Here is a 16,953-nt window from a genome sequence, read left to right as displayed (position 1 = left end):
GCTATATTCTGAGCCATTCTGTCCAAGATCAAAGGGTGTTGTAGAGTTAGTCAATGGTATACTTAAGCAAGCCTGGACCGCTACATTATTGAATACAGGAATTTTGTGGTATCATAATATGTATAGGATTTAACATTAAAATATTAAATTACTTGCCTAGAGGAGTGTTACGTGGGCCTACCTCATACTAATCACTCTTGGAGTACCAACATATGTGACTGGTGTTGATTACCCATGAGGGTTAGCAGAGACATAAATAAATCACCTGACTCTCTTTGGATTTACTACAAAGTGTTCAAGAAATTAGGAGCAAACATTTACTATGGCACCACTGAAAATGAATTTACTTCAGCTGCTGATGGGTGGCTTCAGAAAGCAGGACAGATAGTTTAGGAAAAGAATCTTCACATGCCTGCACCGTGGCCTGTGGACATCACTTGTGAGGTACACAAAGCACTGTCTCATCCCGCACCATAGCCCCGGTCCACCGGCGCCAGCACCATTGACTCCAGTGTTGTCCCCAGGCATCCCTGTCTGCAACATAACCCGTGGACACCGCACGGAGCCTGTCCTGTGCCGCACCGTTGACTTGGGCCTACCGATGACAGCAGTTCAGCAATGACAGCGCTGCTGCCGGCAACGTTTTTAAGTAATTCTTGCAAAATACAGGTCTTATTTATTGTATGGTGGATCTTTATCGTATTTGGTCTTGTTTTATATAGATAAATATTGGCTAATTTTTCTAAAACTGGTGTGGTGTACTTTTGCAGTGTTTTCACTGTATTACTGTGTGTTATGTGCAAATGCTGTACCCATTGTTTCTGCGATAAGCCTGACCACTTGTGCCAAGCTACCAAGGGAGTGAGCAGGGGATATCTTAGTGGGTATCTCCCTTAGCCTGACTAGTACGAAGGTCTCTACTGGAACAGGGTGCAAACCGACTGCCAACTAGAGACCTCATTCTAACAGACTGTATTATTAAAAGACAGTTTCTTATCAAATAATGGGTCCAACAGAAATGATTCAAACTCAATATCTTTCATTTCTGATCCTTTTGCAAGTTTGTGGGTCATAAGTGCTGTTACACATTTAACCCCTTCCCCGCCACGTACGTAATGGTTGCGCCCAGTGGCGCAGCGCTGAGGCGCCATGGACGTAACCATTACGCCCTGGTATAGGCCCTCGGGGGAAGTGCTGGCGCTCCCCCGAGGGCCAGGGCAGGGCTGGAAGGGGAATCGCTTTCCCTTCCACCCCGACTCCCCCCCCCAGTGACGTCTGAATGCTTCCAGCGTGACCGAGGAGAATCTGATTAGTTTCTCCTCGGTTATGAGGGCAGGGGAGGCAGAGAGGCATGAAAAGGGAAGGAAAGGCTTTTCCTTCCCTTTTCATGTCTCTCTGTGCATTCCTGCAGCATGATCGTGACCGTGCTGCAGGAACCCACTAGACACCAGGGAATTTTTTTGTTTGTTTTGAAATTGTCATAAGGGGAGCGGCCCCTTGGGCAAGGGCCGCTCCCCAAGGGGGGCATTTTATTTAAGGCCATTTCTGCCCCCCGTGGGCAGATCGGCCTATATTAATTAGGCAGAAGCCATTAGACACCAGGGCTGTTTTGTTTTTTATATATATGGATAATGGGAGCGTCCCCTTATTCAAGGGTCGCTCCCAGGGGGACAGTTTTTTAATCAGGCCTTTTCTGCCCTCCATGGGGGCAGATCGGCCTATATTAATTAGGCTGATCTGACCCCTGGGGGGGCAGGAGCCACTAGGCACCACAGATTTTTTTAGAAAAATGATATTGATAAGGGGGCAATCTTTGGGTCGCTACCCGGGGGGAATTTTTTTGTTAGGCCATTTCTGCCCTCCCCCGGGGGCAGATCTGCCTAAATTAATTAGGCCTTTTCTGCCCCCAGGGGGGCAGAAGCCATAAGGTACCAGGGATTGGTGTGTGTGTATGTCTGTGTTTTTTTTGGGGGGGCAGCCCCTTGGGCAAGAGTCGCTCCCCATGGGGGCACATTACTGTTGGCCATATCTGCCCCAGTTGGGGGCAGATCGGTCTATTTTTAGAAGGTCCATCTGCAACGGGGGCAGAAAGCCCACCAGAGACCAGGGAAGTTTTTTTTTCAAAATAAGAGGGTAGTGTATGGTCATATCCCCATCCCAAATAAATGGGGCCAAAGTTGTTCTGCCCACCAGTGGGCAGATGGGGCACTAACCCCCGATCCACACCCAGGGGGGCAGCAGAAAGTCTGCTAGATGCCAGGGAATAAAAAAAAAAAATAGTGTGGTTGTGGCTACCAACCAGTATGGGCATGGTTATGCCACCACCCCAACTGAAGGGGGTCACTGTCTTTCAGCTCTCCCCCTGCACACTAAAACATCTTATCCCATGGCAAGCAAGAGGACATTTGATTATTTTGGGTTTTGGTTTTACATTTGGTCCATGAGAGCTTGGCTAACTCTCAAAATCGTCCCACTTGCAATGGTGAGGGCTGCACTATTTGGACTTTGGGATGTTGCCATGTAGACAAATCCACAAGACCTAGACACATCTGAAAACTAAACATCTGGGTGAATCCAGGGTGGTGTGCTTCACATGCACCTGCACCATTTTCTTACCCACAATGTCCTGCAAACCTCTAACTTTGAAAGAAATCACACATTTGTTCCACATTTTTGTAATGGAACCTTCCGGAATCTGCAGCAATCCACAAAATTCCTAACACCCAGCATTGTCTCATCTATACCGATAAAAATTCTGCCCCACTTGTCAACCTAAAAATGTATTTTTCAAACTGCCCTTGTGGGCCCACTTTGGTTCCCCCTCAATTTTGACATGTTTTTGGCTCTTCCCTTTGAGGTTTGCTGGGGATTTTGAGTAAGAAATCATTGGGGTATCCACGCAAGTTACACCTCTCTGGATTCCCTCGGGTGTCTTGTTTTCAGAAATGTTTGGGTTTGGTAGGTTTCCATAAATGGCTGCTTAGCCCAAAACCAAAAACGCAGGTCCTCCCTGCAAAAAGAGGTAGTTTAATATTTGATCATTTTGATGTGGGCATTTCCTTTCACGGGCACTAGGCCTACCCACACAAGTGGGGTACCATTTGTATCGGGAGACTTGTGGGAATGCTGGGTGGAAGGAAATTTGTGGCTCCTCTCAGATTTCAGAACTTTCTTTCACTGAAATATGAGGAAAAAGTGTTTTTTTGGCCACATTTTGAGGTTTGCAAAGGATTATGGGTAACAGAACCTGGTGAGAGCCCCACAAGTCACCCCATCCTGGATTGCCCTAGGTGTCTAGTTTTCAAAAATGCACAGGTTTGGTAGGTGTCCCTAGGTGCCGGCTGAGCTAGAGGCCAAAATCCACAGCTTGGCACTTTGCAAAAACAGCTCTGTTTTCTTTGGGAAAATGTGACGTCTCCATGTTGTGTTTTGGGGCATTTCATGTCACAGGGGCTAGGCCTACCCACACAAGTGAGGTACCATTTTTATTGTGAGACTTGGGGGAATGCTGGGTGGAAGGAAATTTGTGGCTCTTCTCAGATTACAGAACTTTCTGTCACCGAAATGTGAGGAAAAATAGTTTTTTGGGCCAAATTTTGAGGTTTGCAAAGGATTCTGGGTAACAGAACCTGGTGAGAGCCCCACAAGTCACCCCATCCTGGATTCCCCTAGGTATCTAGTTATAAAAAATGAGCAGGTTTGGTAGGTTTTCCTAGGTGCCGGCTGAGCTAGAGGCCAAAATCTACAGCTAGGCACTTTGCAAAAAATTCAATGTAAAAATGTGATGTGTCCATGTTGCATTTCCTGTCGCGTGCATTAGGCCTACCCACTCAAGTGAGGTACCATTTTTTTCGGGAGACTTGGGAGAACACAGAATAGCAAAATAAGTGTTATTGCCCCTTGTCTTTCTTTACATTTTTTCCTTCCAAATGTAAGACAGTGTGTAAAAAAGACATCTATTTGAGAAATGCCCTGTAATTCACGTGTTGGTATGGTGACCCCAGAATTCAGAAAAACCACTGCTTGTCAACACTTTATCTTGTGCCTATTTTGGAAATACAAAGGTTTTCTTGATACCTATTTTTCACTCTTTATATTTCAGCAAATGAATTGCAGCATACCCGGTATAGAATGAAAACGCACTGCAGGGTGCAGCTCATTTATTGGCTCTGGGCACCTAGGGTTCTTGATGAACCTACAAGCCCTGTATATCCCCGCAACTAGATGAGTCCAGCAGACATTATGGTATATTGCTTTAAAAAATCTAACATTGCAGAAAAAAGTTACAGATTAAAACGTTGAGAAAAATTGCAGTTTTTTCACCTCAATTTCAATATTTTTTTATTTCATCTGTTTTTTTCACACCCATTTCTGTCACTAAGTGGAAGGAGGCTGAAAGCACAAACAAATAGTAAAAATTGGGTATGTCCCAGTAAAATGCCAAAATTGTGTTGAAAAATTGGGTTTTCTGATTCAAGTTCGCTTGTTCCTGAAAGCTGGGAAGATGGTGATTTTAGCACCACAAACCCTTTGCTGATGCCATTTTCAGAGAAAAAAACCACAAGCCTTCTTCTGTAGCCACTTTTTTCCCTTTTGTTTTTAAAAAACGAATTTTTTGCTGTGTTTTGGCTAATTTCTTGGTGTCCTTCCGGGGAACCCACAAAGTCTGGGTACCTCTAGAATCCCTACGATGTTTGAAAAAAAGGATGCAAATTTGGCGTGGGTAACTTATGTGGACAAAAAGGTGGGCGGGCCTAAGCACGAACTGCCCCAAACAGCCAAAAAAACGTCTTTGCACCTGAGGGGGAAAAGGCCTGGCAGCGAAGGGGTTAATGAATGATTTTGGATCCCATGCTTCACTGGACAATGAATGGACAATGAATAACCCTATGTCATTGCAGAACATCATCAGGAACTGTTTTGTTTTTGTCATTACATATACCATTGCATCCATTGGTCTATCACCCAAAGATAAAAAGATATTTCATACAGTGGGAGCATTGTGAGACCCCATCAATAATAGTACTGCAAAGTTCCTGAAAATGTATCCTCATTTCAAAAATGATTACATGCTCCATCGAGCTACAATTTATTGTACTTAAGAGCTAGAAAAGCTGACAAAGATTGTGATTACAAATCACAGTTTCATTTATTCTACAGTATATTGGTTCTGTACGTATAGTGTATTCATTATTAATTGTGCACAATTATCAATGTGCAGAATACTAAAATTCATATGCATACATCTATTTGATGCTATTGCTTTTCAAACAATTTTGACATGACCTGTTAAATTATATTTTCTTGGTTTGTGCTAAATCAATCTACTTTAGGCCTCATAGCCATCTTGTTCAAAATGGATGTCTCGTCCTGAAGATTCACTGTTTATTTCTACTGCATGTAGCCAAGCCAGTCATGTTTGTTTATTTCCGTTCGACACTGTTTTCGAAGACGTTTCTCAAGAAACATTTTGTTCTGACATCTTCATATGACATTAGTATAGACGGGGTTGAATCAATATTCATGTAGTGGGATGGCGCTTATGCGGTGCTATGCAATTCTATGTTCTGATTTGCTTTGAATGCTTGCTTTCTTTTCTCAAACCTTGATCAATCTGCAAGTTCCATTCTATTCTACAAGAAGATTATCTCTATAAATCCACTAATTTGGCAGTGACCCAGATAACCTTCCTATTTTTGGTTATGCAGCTAATTTGAGACTTAGAATATTTTACCTTTTATTCTGTATTGCCCTTTTACTGGGAACATTCATGCCAATGACTTTATGCATCTGAACTTTATAATTTTTGTATTGTACTGTTTAAAGTTTGTAGTAAATATTTATACATTTTCTAATTCTGCCCTAGAACACACTTATTGAGTCAGCCCTTACCTAATTGACTGTATTTTTGATATGCTGATGAACAGCTTATCTTGGGACACAGAACCTCATGAAATGAAGGTTTAATGTCATCCCATGACGCCCACCCATGGTCATGGCAATGAGATGACTTTTGGGGTGCAAGAATTTAAGAGTACCCCATGCCAACCGTTCCTTTGCAGAACATGATGATGCATATTGGAAAAAATGATTATGGAACAAGTGTGTGAGGTGCAAACCTTTAGCAAATTAAAGCCACTGATACCCTGTTTAGGGAATTCATGATATGCTAAAGATATTACTGAATAAGACTGTGAGTTTTTTGTCACTTAAATATTTAAAGACGCTATTAATTGTAAAACATAATTTGTCAATTAAAGGTTAGAAATAGAAGGATAATTGTTTGAATGAAATGGTGCAGATTAAAATATACAATTTAACAATATTTGATTAAAATTGAATAGTCTTATGGCCAGTTGATACTGATATCTATGCATGAACAGATTCTCAGACTAGAACCTAGGTACAACATGTATTCTCCAGTCACTGTAGTTCCATATATTGTGGGGGCACTATGTCAGAGAGTGTTATCCCAGTCTAATTTGAGTGATGAGAAAGAACATCTGCCTTTAAGGAACAAAAGATTTGTACATACCTTGATTTTTGCTGCTACAAAGGGTGAAGAGAAATACTCTGAAAGACAAGATGCAGAATGAACTAGAAAAACTAACACAGAAATAATGCAGGACACATTTAAGAATATTGACAGTGATTTCTTATCACTTTCTAAATGTATATTGCAAATCTCAACTATTGGTATTTTTGCTCTAAAGCTGTTAAAAGAAGGTCATTATTTTCACACAAAGGACAGGCTCAAATATGAGCATTAACACAACTGAACTGAGCACTACAACATCTTAAACATCTTGAAATGTATATAGTGCTATGGCAGTTCATAAGCTAATAAGCTGTCTCTGCTATAGTTAAATCCCAATACAGATAATGATCTCCAAAAAGGAGAAATCATATAATCTTCTTCAGTAGAACAGATTGGGAGCACTTCATTTTCTGTAGTTGAAAATCAACAACATATGTGCCTTCTGCATGTAGTAATTGTCTTGCCATTTACTTATAAAATACTTTTTTAACATGTTTGAAATGCCCTTTTAAATTCAGTTATTGGACAGAAGATGGTTCTGCATTTGTTAGTACATATGCATGCACCAATCCACTAGGCCATTCACTCCTATGTGATTAAATCAGTGTTCATGGAGCTTGTAACCCTTTGAATCCCATCCCTGCTTGTAAAATCTTTGGAGCACCTGCTTCATTCATTCCCTCTTATCACACACTTTTAGGAAATTATTTATATTTGATGAGGAGTAATAAACCTTGCTATGGATTGACCCTGAATTTTGGGTACATGTTAACTCTTGAAAGACAGTCAAATGCTGTGGTGTTACATTTTATCCACTTCCTAAAACAATTGGTTGAACGTTTTCCTTGGCCAAAAGTAGATATGATAAATAAGCACTGCAAGTAGCCTGGTATACTTCTAAATTTGAGCAGCTCCTTCAGACTCAGTTCCCTGAATCATTTTGCTGATTTATTTCACACTATATTTAAACACAACAGGCATTATCTATGTCTTTTAAACCACTGGATATGGCCTATTGACTGGCTGTGAGACATTTTTGGTGCATTTCTTCTTAAGTTCTTTGATTTCAAATGTGGTTGGTGGAATATCAGTTATACTTTCTATAGTTCATATTTTTGCCTTGTGAAGAAATAAATCCTGCATGAATGCCAACATGAATGAAAATGGATGGTACCTGACTGAACATCAATGTTGTGAAGCAATGGCATCCTACTTTGGAGAAGATCTGTTGTATTAGTTAAGCGAGAAATTAACTGAACTTTTTCATATATATTTTAATCACCCTGCTATCCGGTACATGAACAGTTTCAATGGACATCCCATTGAAACAATCACCAATAACATTTCACAACATTTGTGATATAATTTGACAAGTCAGAGAGCATTAAACATTGTGTAGTGCAATGCCGTTGCCCATCATTAAAAAAGCTGTATTTGATAATGTTTCAATGCCATCACATGCCTGTGTCTTCCCCAGTAAGCACCAGGCCTACAGATTCTTCATTTTCAAGTTCAATTGGTATTGCAAACTTCTTCACCCTTGTCTTAAATATCAGCACTGACGCCCTTGACATCTTATTCACCTAAGGTTTCAGCGTCCTCATTTTTTCGGAGACTTGTGGCTCCCTCATTGTCACCTACATCTGCAGAAAATCCGAAAAACTTCTATTAAGGTTTAAAGTTTTTTTGGTCTCATTCAGAAGAATGGTCATTGTTTTCATCTGTGTGTTGCCTTATTTGACGTTGCTGGTATCAAAACATCCATACGTTCCCATAACAGTGTGAACTTAGTAGAGACAATCAAAAGTTGCTAATGATTGTTTTTACAATTTCTTTTTACATTTGATTTATGCTTTTTAATCCCTTTCAGAATAATGTTTATTTTGTATCAGGCGCCAATAGTCAAAATAGAAATGAGAAATTATAGCCTTGTTTTTTTCATGTATCATTGTGCATAGATATATATATATATATTCATAGCGTAGGCTTCTTTATCGTTCCATATATTTTTCCTTTATGTATTCCCTTTTGACTTATACATGCTCATATATTGAATATTTATTGGTTTCATTGCTAGCATTGGTGTATATTGAAGATTTCAGTTCATTGTTCTGATAGTGGTCCCTTTAGCATAATTTCAATTTTGAATATGTTAAGGTTTGAGAATCAGGGGACGTGTTCTTGACACCTAGAGAAAGCTTGGAAAGGTTCGTGCAGGTTATAAAGCAGACTTATTTGTCATCTGTGTATGAATGTAGGGCGGCCATCTAATGAGTGTCACATAACGTGTGAATGTAGGGGCTTGATGTCCAAAGGAAGGTGTGGTCACTATGTCTTACTCTGAAAGAAAATATGTGAACTAGCACTAAGCTAAGTTAGATGCAGCAAGTTCAAGATGGCCTATTGGAATTGTATGAGTACGACTACTGATCACTGATAAGAAGAGAAATTATTGTTTTGGATACAGATCATTTTGCTATCAAATGAAATATCAACCTACTTATTCTTTAAAGCCAGATGCTCAACTGGGAGTTCAGAATGTATATTGTCTTAAAGTCCACTTTGGTCTAGAAGTTGGTAGAGTTGAGTGACTGACACCTTCATAATATTTTGGCTATGAGTAGAGGTCAGGAGGCTGCTTCCATTTTGAGAATATCTGAAACTAACTCTGGTGCGGTGAATGAACTGTAATCTTCGTATATCTGTGAAGCACCATAGAGATCTGACCTTGATTAAAGATTAACAAAGAAAAATAAGTTTCAATTGTGGTGAGTGTATGAGGTCCTTAGAGATAAATCCATGATCCTAAACTACATCAAAATGTGTTTTTAGGGCATAACATATAGTGACAAATATTGTCAAATACCATTTACACAAGGGTAATGGACAGGTATGAAGCATGGCATTCCAGTACCCACAGGTACTTGCTGTCTGAAAAAAGAGATAATGTTCGTAGAACGATAGATGGAGATTAGGATGGGAAGGAGAGACCGTGAATCGAGAAATGCATCTAAGTAATTCACATTTGCACCTTTTTCTTCTATACAGAGAATGTTTCTATCCCTGTTATTCAAGCAATGCCTCAGAACCCTGTAGAGAATGGATCACTGGATCTGTTCTGCAATGCATCGGGCACAGACGTCTCCTATCAGTGGTACCAGGATGACAAATTGATTACATCTGGAGGAAGGATTAATATCACTAGTAACAGCCAGGCTCTCACTCTTTCACCCTGCACCAGGAGTGACACAGGAACCAGCTTCGCCTGCAGGGCGTCCAACGCTGTCAGTCATTCCACCAGCAGCCAATACATTCTCACCGTTAGCTGTAAGTGTCACCAGGAAACTCGTCATTTTCTTTCTTTCGTAAAACAGACATTGTGCAGCTACCTTTTTGGGATTATATCTTGGAAAGCATTACACTAAGATGTTTAGGGCTAGATGTATTAAGCATTTTTTCATTTGCAAATGGTCCAGTTTGCAGAATTGGGCCATTTGAAACCACATTAATGCCTTTTCTGATGTGCAAAGCACAAACTGCGGTTTGGTAACTTTTTACTGAATCGCTATTTGGGTTTTGCAATTCTGTATTTAGAAGGGGCATGTTGAGGGTGTCCCTTCCTAATACTAAATCACGGTGTTATGTGCAAATGTTTTGCATCCTAAATGTGGTTGAAAAACATTTGTTATTGACCTCCACCTTAAAATTGGTACTAACCCATTCACAAATGAGAAGGGGTCCCCGGTCCCTCAGGGGCCCCTTACCCTTTGCGAATGGCTAGAAAAACAATTGTTAAGAGCAGGCAGTGGTGCAAGGAACAACTACATAACCTTCAAAAATGAAACTTCAAAGTTTCATTTTTTTCTTTTTAAATGCATCCCGTATTCCTTTAACCAAAATTGGCTATGTTAAAAAAAAAAAAAAAAAAAAACATTTTACATCTGCTACAGAATGTCCTACTACCTCTGCACTCAGTAATCTCAGGTGTGTGAACAGTGGGCCCATCTTAATCAGATGGTTCACTTTGTCCCCAGACATCACACTCTGGACAACTCAGAACTTTAATCGACAGACTATAACATGAGATTATAAAACACAAAATCATTATCAAAAAAAGCCCAAAACAACACGTCAATTAAGACATTTACTTTCCTGCCCAACTCCTTTGCACATTTACCTGCTGCTTCTGAGCCATGTAGGTGTGAGCTTCATTTTCAGCTCTGCTGGTGGCTTTCGTCTCTAGTTGCTGTATTCTGTTAGCTGATGAAAATCGGATTCGAATTTTGTGCCCCTACTCATTCTGCTTGAACATTACCTTGTAACAGAACTATTTCACTTTAAATCGCTGGAGTCTGATAATCCCAATCCCCTTCAGAAGTCTCTCTGACTACACACCTCAGCCCATAGTGTTACCACAGCTTAAATAAGAGAAAAAAAGAAAGGTTATGGGTACAACATTTGCAAACAGTCTCGACCACTTTCAGCAGCTCCAATAAGAATAGTGCCTAATCAGGACCCTTCTGAATGGGAACACGAGCCACCTTACAACAGTTTTGGCCTCAACAGAGGGCTATAGTTGAAAACAGTGTCTAGGAAAAACTGACGCACTTAGAGCCTTGCGCTGCACTGCCTTGCACTCATCAAATGTTCTGCAAAACATCTCAGCCACTGTCAGTTGCTCTAGCATCATTCCAGCGCATCATTTTTCACCCATTGTGCCACTTCGGAAGGATCCGAGCTATATGCAAATCAGCTTTTGTCCTTTTTGCTTTGGACCAATGCTGGTTTGCAGGTGGCTGATCGCTGTCTAGAATGGTACAGTGGGTGACAAATGATGCGGCCCTGAGTGCTCGCCAGTGACTGAGGTTAATTCAAGCATTCCTTCCATCATGTTGTTTGTTGCAGTTGACACCCGAAGTGCAATTGGTATGCCCACCTGAGCACCACCTGTGCCCGTGCACACTACTCAGCCTTAAGACTGAAGCTACACCTCACTGATGAGAATGAAGTAGGCCAAAACCTGTCTGGGGGACGCGGCTGAGTGATCTCCAGCTGTTGATATAAATTGTAACTTTTCTTCTATCACTTTTGCCTCTGCTATGCTCTGTAAATGCTATTGGTTTGAAGATACACAGCAGCTTGCACCAGATGACCAGTTCTTTAAACCAATTCATTGAACAAAGTTATACTTTTTCCAGAATAAGAGATTGAGGCTGAACATCCTCATTGCATCTCTTTAATCTTATTTGTGTCTCAACAGCTAATACTTTCAGGGCCTCTGTCTGCAAGACACACAGGCCCTCATTCTGACCTTGGCGGGCGGCGGAGGCCGCCCGCCAAAGTCCCGCCGTCAGGTTACCGTTCCGCGGTCGAAAGACCGCGGCGGTAATTCTGACTTTCCCGCTGGGCTGGCGGGCGGTCGCCTTCAGACCGCCAGCCAGCCCAGCGGGAAAGAGGCTTCCACGATGAAGCCGGCTCGGAATCGAGCCGGCGGAGTGGAAGCTGTGCGACGGGTGCAGTTGCACCCGTCGCGTATTTCACTGTCTGCGCAGCAGACAGTGAAATACATGTAGGGGCCCTCTTACGGGGGCCCCTGCAATGCCCATGCCAGTGGCATGGGCACTGCAGGGGCCCCCAGGGGCCCCGCGACCCCCCCTACCGCCATCCGGATCTCGGCGGTCCGACCGCCGGGATCTGGATGGCGGTAGGGGGGGGTCGGAATCCCCGCGGCGGTGCAGCAAGCTGCGCCGCCGCGGAGGATTCAATGGGGCCGCGGTACACTGGCGGGACCCCGCCAGTGGTGCCGGTCCGACCGCGGCTTTACCGCTGCGGTCGGAATCCCCATTGGAGCACCGCCGGCCTGTCGGCGGTGCTCCCGCGGTCCTCCGCCCTGGTGGTCAAAGACCGCCAGGGTCAGAATGACCACCACAACAGTGTTAATAAACACAAACACTCGTAGAATAGTAAGTGTTTTATCGGTTGGTTTAATTTTTAAAAATTGTTCATTTAATTTGTTTACTTCAGATGGACCTGACACTCCGGTGATCTCTGTCAACCCCAAGGAGTCGGCTTATGCAGCCGGCTCAGCTATCACTTTCTCTTGCACGGCTGCATCTCACCCTCCTGCACTGTACACATGGCTTCTCAATGGGGAATCCTTACTGAATACAGGACCTGAGCTGGTCATTCACTCTCTAACTCTGGCTGACTCTGGAAACTTTACTTGTAACACCTCTAACAGTGTCACGCATCTCTCTAAGCACACATTATGGGGAATCCGCGTCCTTGGTGAGTAAGCATTTCTTTAATCCCTGCGGGAGTGGGCTGACCTCCTACTATCCAGGTGGTGTTGGTGGTGGACTCTTTCAATCTTTTACATTCCTTGTTTGTCAGTTGTCTCATGTCCAGGTATTGTGTTTTATTTTGTTTCAAAAGTGGCTATGAAATAATTAAGGGAGATCATATGTGAAGGTGGTTAAGGAGTGAGCGTGGTTTATAATGTGATCTTTGCTTAACTGGGAAATAAACTGTTACTGGAAAAATATTTAAAATGGATCTCTAACCAAATCACTGTGATAACCAAGTTATTAAAAAGTGGATATATACAAACACAAGACAGACGTAAAAAACACTGTGTGGTTATTAGATGAATCCTATATACAGAGATGATTACACAAGAGTAGGTTAAGTAAGTAGCTTTCTATAGGCAGCCCAGCTACCAAATTAGAAACTCTTGCTTGGCTGAATTTGTAAATGTATGCCAAACTTGGAAAGTGTGTATTTGAGACTGAAATGTGTATATTTGCTCTTTAGATGTTTACAGAAAAATGTTTTAATGTATTTAAAACTAATATATGAGTGATAAATCATGCAACGATAACAAGACAAATAGTAGCAGTAGGTCGGGGTGATTTTTATTGAAACTAAGCTGCTCTTATTCCAAAAATGTTTGGAGGCCCCTCGTCTCAGATAATAATTAATACTTTATACCTTATTAGACGATTTATGAAATTATCAATCACATATAATGGGAAGAACCCACGTGTTTACTTGAACCAGTGCCACGTGCATCACATTCCTCAGTGAAATCTTAAACTCATTAATTCACTACCTTGTGTGAAAATCAACCAAGTTACCAAATTTCAATAACAAGTTCACAAATGTTAACATTTAATCCCACAATAAATTATAAAACAAGCAATTAACTATATTTACCATTTATTAGGAACATATTCCGATTAGGCTTCATTATATTTACTATGTAGAATAAAGTAAAATGTGTTTCATTGTGGATTCAATACGAAATCTACTTGTGGATTTTATGTAAACAAATAACATGGCACATCGTGGGTTGATTTTTAACCAGTCAAGACAAAGTGTTTAATGAATATAATCACTTGCAAATTTTGAATAAAGATAGATTTGACTAATTAATTAATTTAATTTCTGATCCTACAATACGTTTCAATGAGTGAAGTAATTCTAAAGACAATATTGAAAATGCAACTCAAATCATTGTTAAGTAAAGATGCTTTTAAAAACAGAAAAAATGTAAAAACAATATTTATTCCTGTATGTTAAACGGCAATGGGGTCTGTCCAACTATTACACATAAAAAGCATTAAAAGAGGGGCAGCACACCTCATAACCCCTAAACCTAACCCAGTTTAGAAAAGCACAAACCAAGTTCAGAAGTAGGTTGTGTCAGAACAAAGTCAACAGAGAGGGAACTGTGTTAAAATATCAAAATTCATTTATAAAGGCTTCAAACCACATAAACAGAGACATTTATTCATAATGTGTAGATAGCTGTTGTGAGTCTTGGAACTGATAGGATAACTCATTGTCTTTTTTTCAAGCAATTATGTTTTAAGAATATTTTAAATGTTTTGCTATCCTATGATCTAAATATTAATGTGTTAATATTTTCAAATACAAGACCAAAACGAGATGTTACATCATAGGTCATGAATGCCCCTATAATTTATTATCTGTTTGTTTTTTTCATTTGTGACTTTAATCAGCGCTGAGCAATAGTTGTCTGTCAATATTGTATTCTTTCATTGTGGGTAATATTTGTATTTTTATTACAGATTAGCTGTATTTTACAGAATAAGTACTTGATTGTCCATGAAAAAGCTATTTTTCATCAACCATCAAAGTACATATTTGGTAACATATATCATCTGTAATTATTTAAACAAAATAATAATAACCTGCATTAGTGTTTCAAAAAGAAACAATTTATACAGTCATTCCTGACAGAACAAGCATTTGCAGTACAACGGGTCTCGCATTACATCGAGTTAGAGCTATTACCGTTGTAAACTCCTAACTGGACTTTTCTTGCCACATTAAATGGAGAAGAAAAAAACTAGCGTGTTGCGAAATAAAAAGAAAAAGTAGTTCAGAAACCATATGGAAAACATGGAGCCTTCAATGTTTCCAGTAGTTTACCGGTGCTCTCGAGGAGGGCTAAACACCGGAAAAGGCGTGACGTATGCCTCCCTTTCACGAATGAAAACAAGAGGATTTTAAAAGGTAAGCCTACGAACCAATGAAAGTGACTGACGTAACATGGGTGTGGTTTAAATCCCCCTAAAGAGAGATTAGAAGAGGGACGGGGCGCTTTGCACTCGCCCCTAAAAAGGGAGGTAACTAACTGTCTAAAATAAAAAGATTCTAGCAGCATCTTGAGTGGTCCATCTGGTATGCAAGTTCTTTGGACATTGTGAAATGTGTATTAGTTACACTAATGAAGGAAAGACATGCAATATAACCAAAGTTACAAGCTTCTCACTAGGCAGGCTCCAGACTCCCATCTTCATGGTTACAGTGGGTGAGATTCCCTTGCTTGCGTCAGAATGAATGTTCACGAGACACTGCTAGAGATTATAGGTTTGGTTTATCTAGTGAAATGCTTTTGTGGAGATTACCAGCAGGTCGTGTATCGTGAGTGTAAGAAATGTGGTTATTGATTGAGTGGACTAAAAACGCTTCTCAATAAACAACTGCGAACCACAAAAGTCACTAAATTAACCCGTGCTTAAGCTTTTGGTAGCTTGGCACAAAAGCAGTAAGGCTTAACTTAAGAGTCACTGTGTTAAGTATTTATGCAGCAAACAAACAGTAATGAAATGAAAACAAAACACAAGAAAAAAATCCTGTGTCGATTTAGACAAATGGAGAAAAACATAATAAATAAAATGACACCAAAACAAATTAAAACCAATCAGTAGAACCGGAGTAAAGACTTTTTAAAGTATAAAGTGAAAATTTGTGCCAAAACGATCGAATTGCCAACCGTAGGCATCTGGTTGCACGAGACAGAGGCAAATTTAAAAGTTAAGGGCAACTGTGTTAGCATGCGGTTCAACTACATGAGGTGGATTGGACCCGGTCTTGACTTACCTTCAGACTTAGAAGATTTTTTGAAGAAATGTTTCAGAGAAAGAAAGTTCAGTGAGGCAAGTCAGCCAGTAGTGTCCGAGCAGGAGGCGTCATTATAAGAGAGCCGCTGTACAGAGTTGGATGAAGAATTTCTTCCATGGGATTTTGTCACTTTTATTTGGAAGGTGAATAACTCCACTTGGACAAAATTGCAGGCTGTAGCGGATGAGGTCTCCTCAAGGCCAGGTATCTGTGCTGATAGGTCCTGCTGAAAAGAATGCTGCTGCGTAGAAGAACCAAGCAGGAGCTCCTGAGGAGTCAGGCCAACTGGCAATGAACCTTAGTCAGATCGGCAGGTAGAGAGGTCCTGGTCTTCTGTCAGTTTTCAGCGCACCTTTTGGTGGGAAATTCTCCAAGTCCCAACTTTTAGGGTTAGTCAGGAGTAACAACGTAGCATGAACGCCAAGGGCCTAGGACTGTTAGAGTGCATTGTATTTAAAAAGTTGGACATGTGTTTTACATGTCCTAGTAGTGAAAAACTCCTAAAATCATTTTTCTCAACTGTAAGGCCTATCTCGTCCATTGGATAACATTGGTTTAACTTTATACATTTAATATTAAGATAGAGTTTGGACTCAAATGAATTGCATGGTAAAGTTAGATTTTCAGTTAAGTCGCAAATCTGAAAATGCCACTTTTCGAAAGTTGGCATTTTCTTGTCCTACCCATTTGGTGCCTGCCTCTAATGTCCTGGGTCACATCACCCTGCTGTTAGACTTTGTGTATTCCTCCCAGACAGTGAGACAATAGGGCTTGGGTGTGGGCAGGGTATCACCCAGGATTTGTGGACACAACCCTCAGAACATCTTCTTTATTTGCACACAGTCCTTATGCACTTGCTGTATTTAAGAGTGACAAAAATGCCTCAGGGCCTTGTCTCTCTGACTAGTCATTAGGCCAGAATCAATTTCAAGATGCTCTTCTCATCCCACAGGCCTGTCACATAGAGGACCCAATGCTGCTCA

At 40.8% G+C, this 16,953-nt stretch overlaps 1 protein-coding gene across 1 annotated transcript in view; it reads left to right on the top strand.

Moving 5' to 3' along the window:
• Nucleotides 1-16,953, top strand: part of LOC138246666 (carcinoembryonic antigen-related cell adhesion molecule 5-like) — a 152,502-nt gene that overhangs the window by 93,157 nt on the left and 42,392 nt on the right. The window contains exons 3-4 of the mRNA XM_069201412.1: nucleotides 9,587-9,865; nucleotides 12,563-12,826. Of these exons, the coding sequence (XP_069057513.1) occupies nucleotides 9,587-9,865; nucleotides 12,563-12,826 (543 nt within the window). The remainder of the gene's footprint in view (nucleotides 1-9,586; nucleotides 9,866-12,562; nucleotides 12,827-16,953) is intronic.

This window comes from Pleurodeles waltl, chromosome 7 (assembly GCF_031143425.1).
Source record: "Pleurodeles waltl isolate 20211129_DDA chromosome 7, aPleWal1.hap1.20221129, whole genome shotgun sequence".
Taxonomy (NCBI): domain Eukaryota; kingdom Metazoa; phylum Chordata; class Amphibia; order Caudata; family Salamandridae; genus Pleurodeles; species Pleurodeles waltl.
Note: the sequence above shows the minus strand (reverse complement) of the source record. Positions and strands in the feature narration are given on the sequence as shown.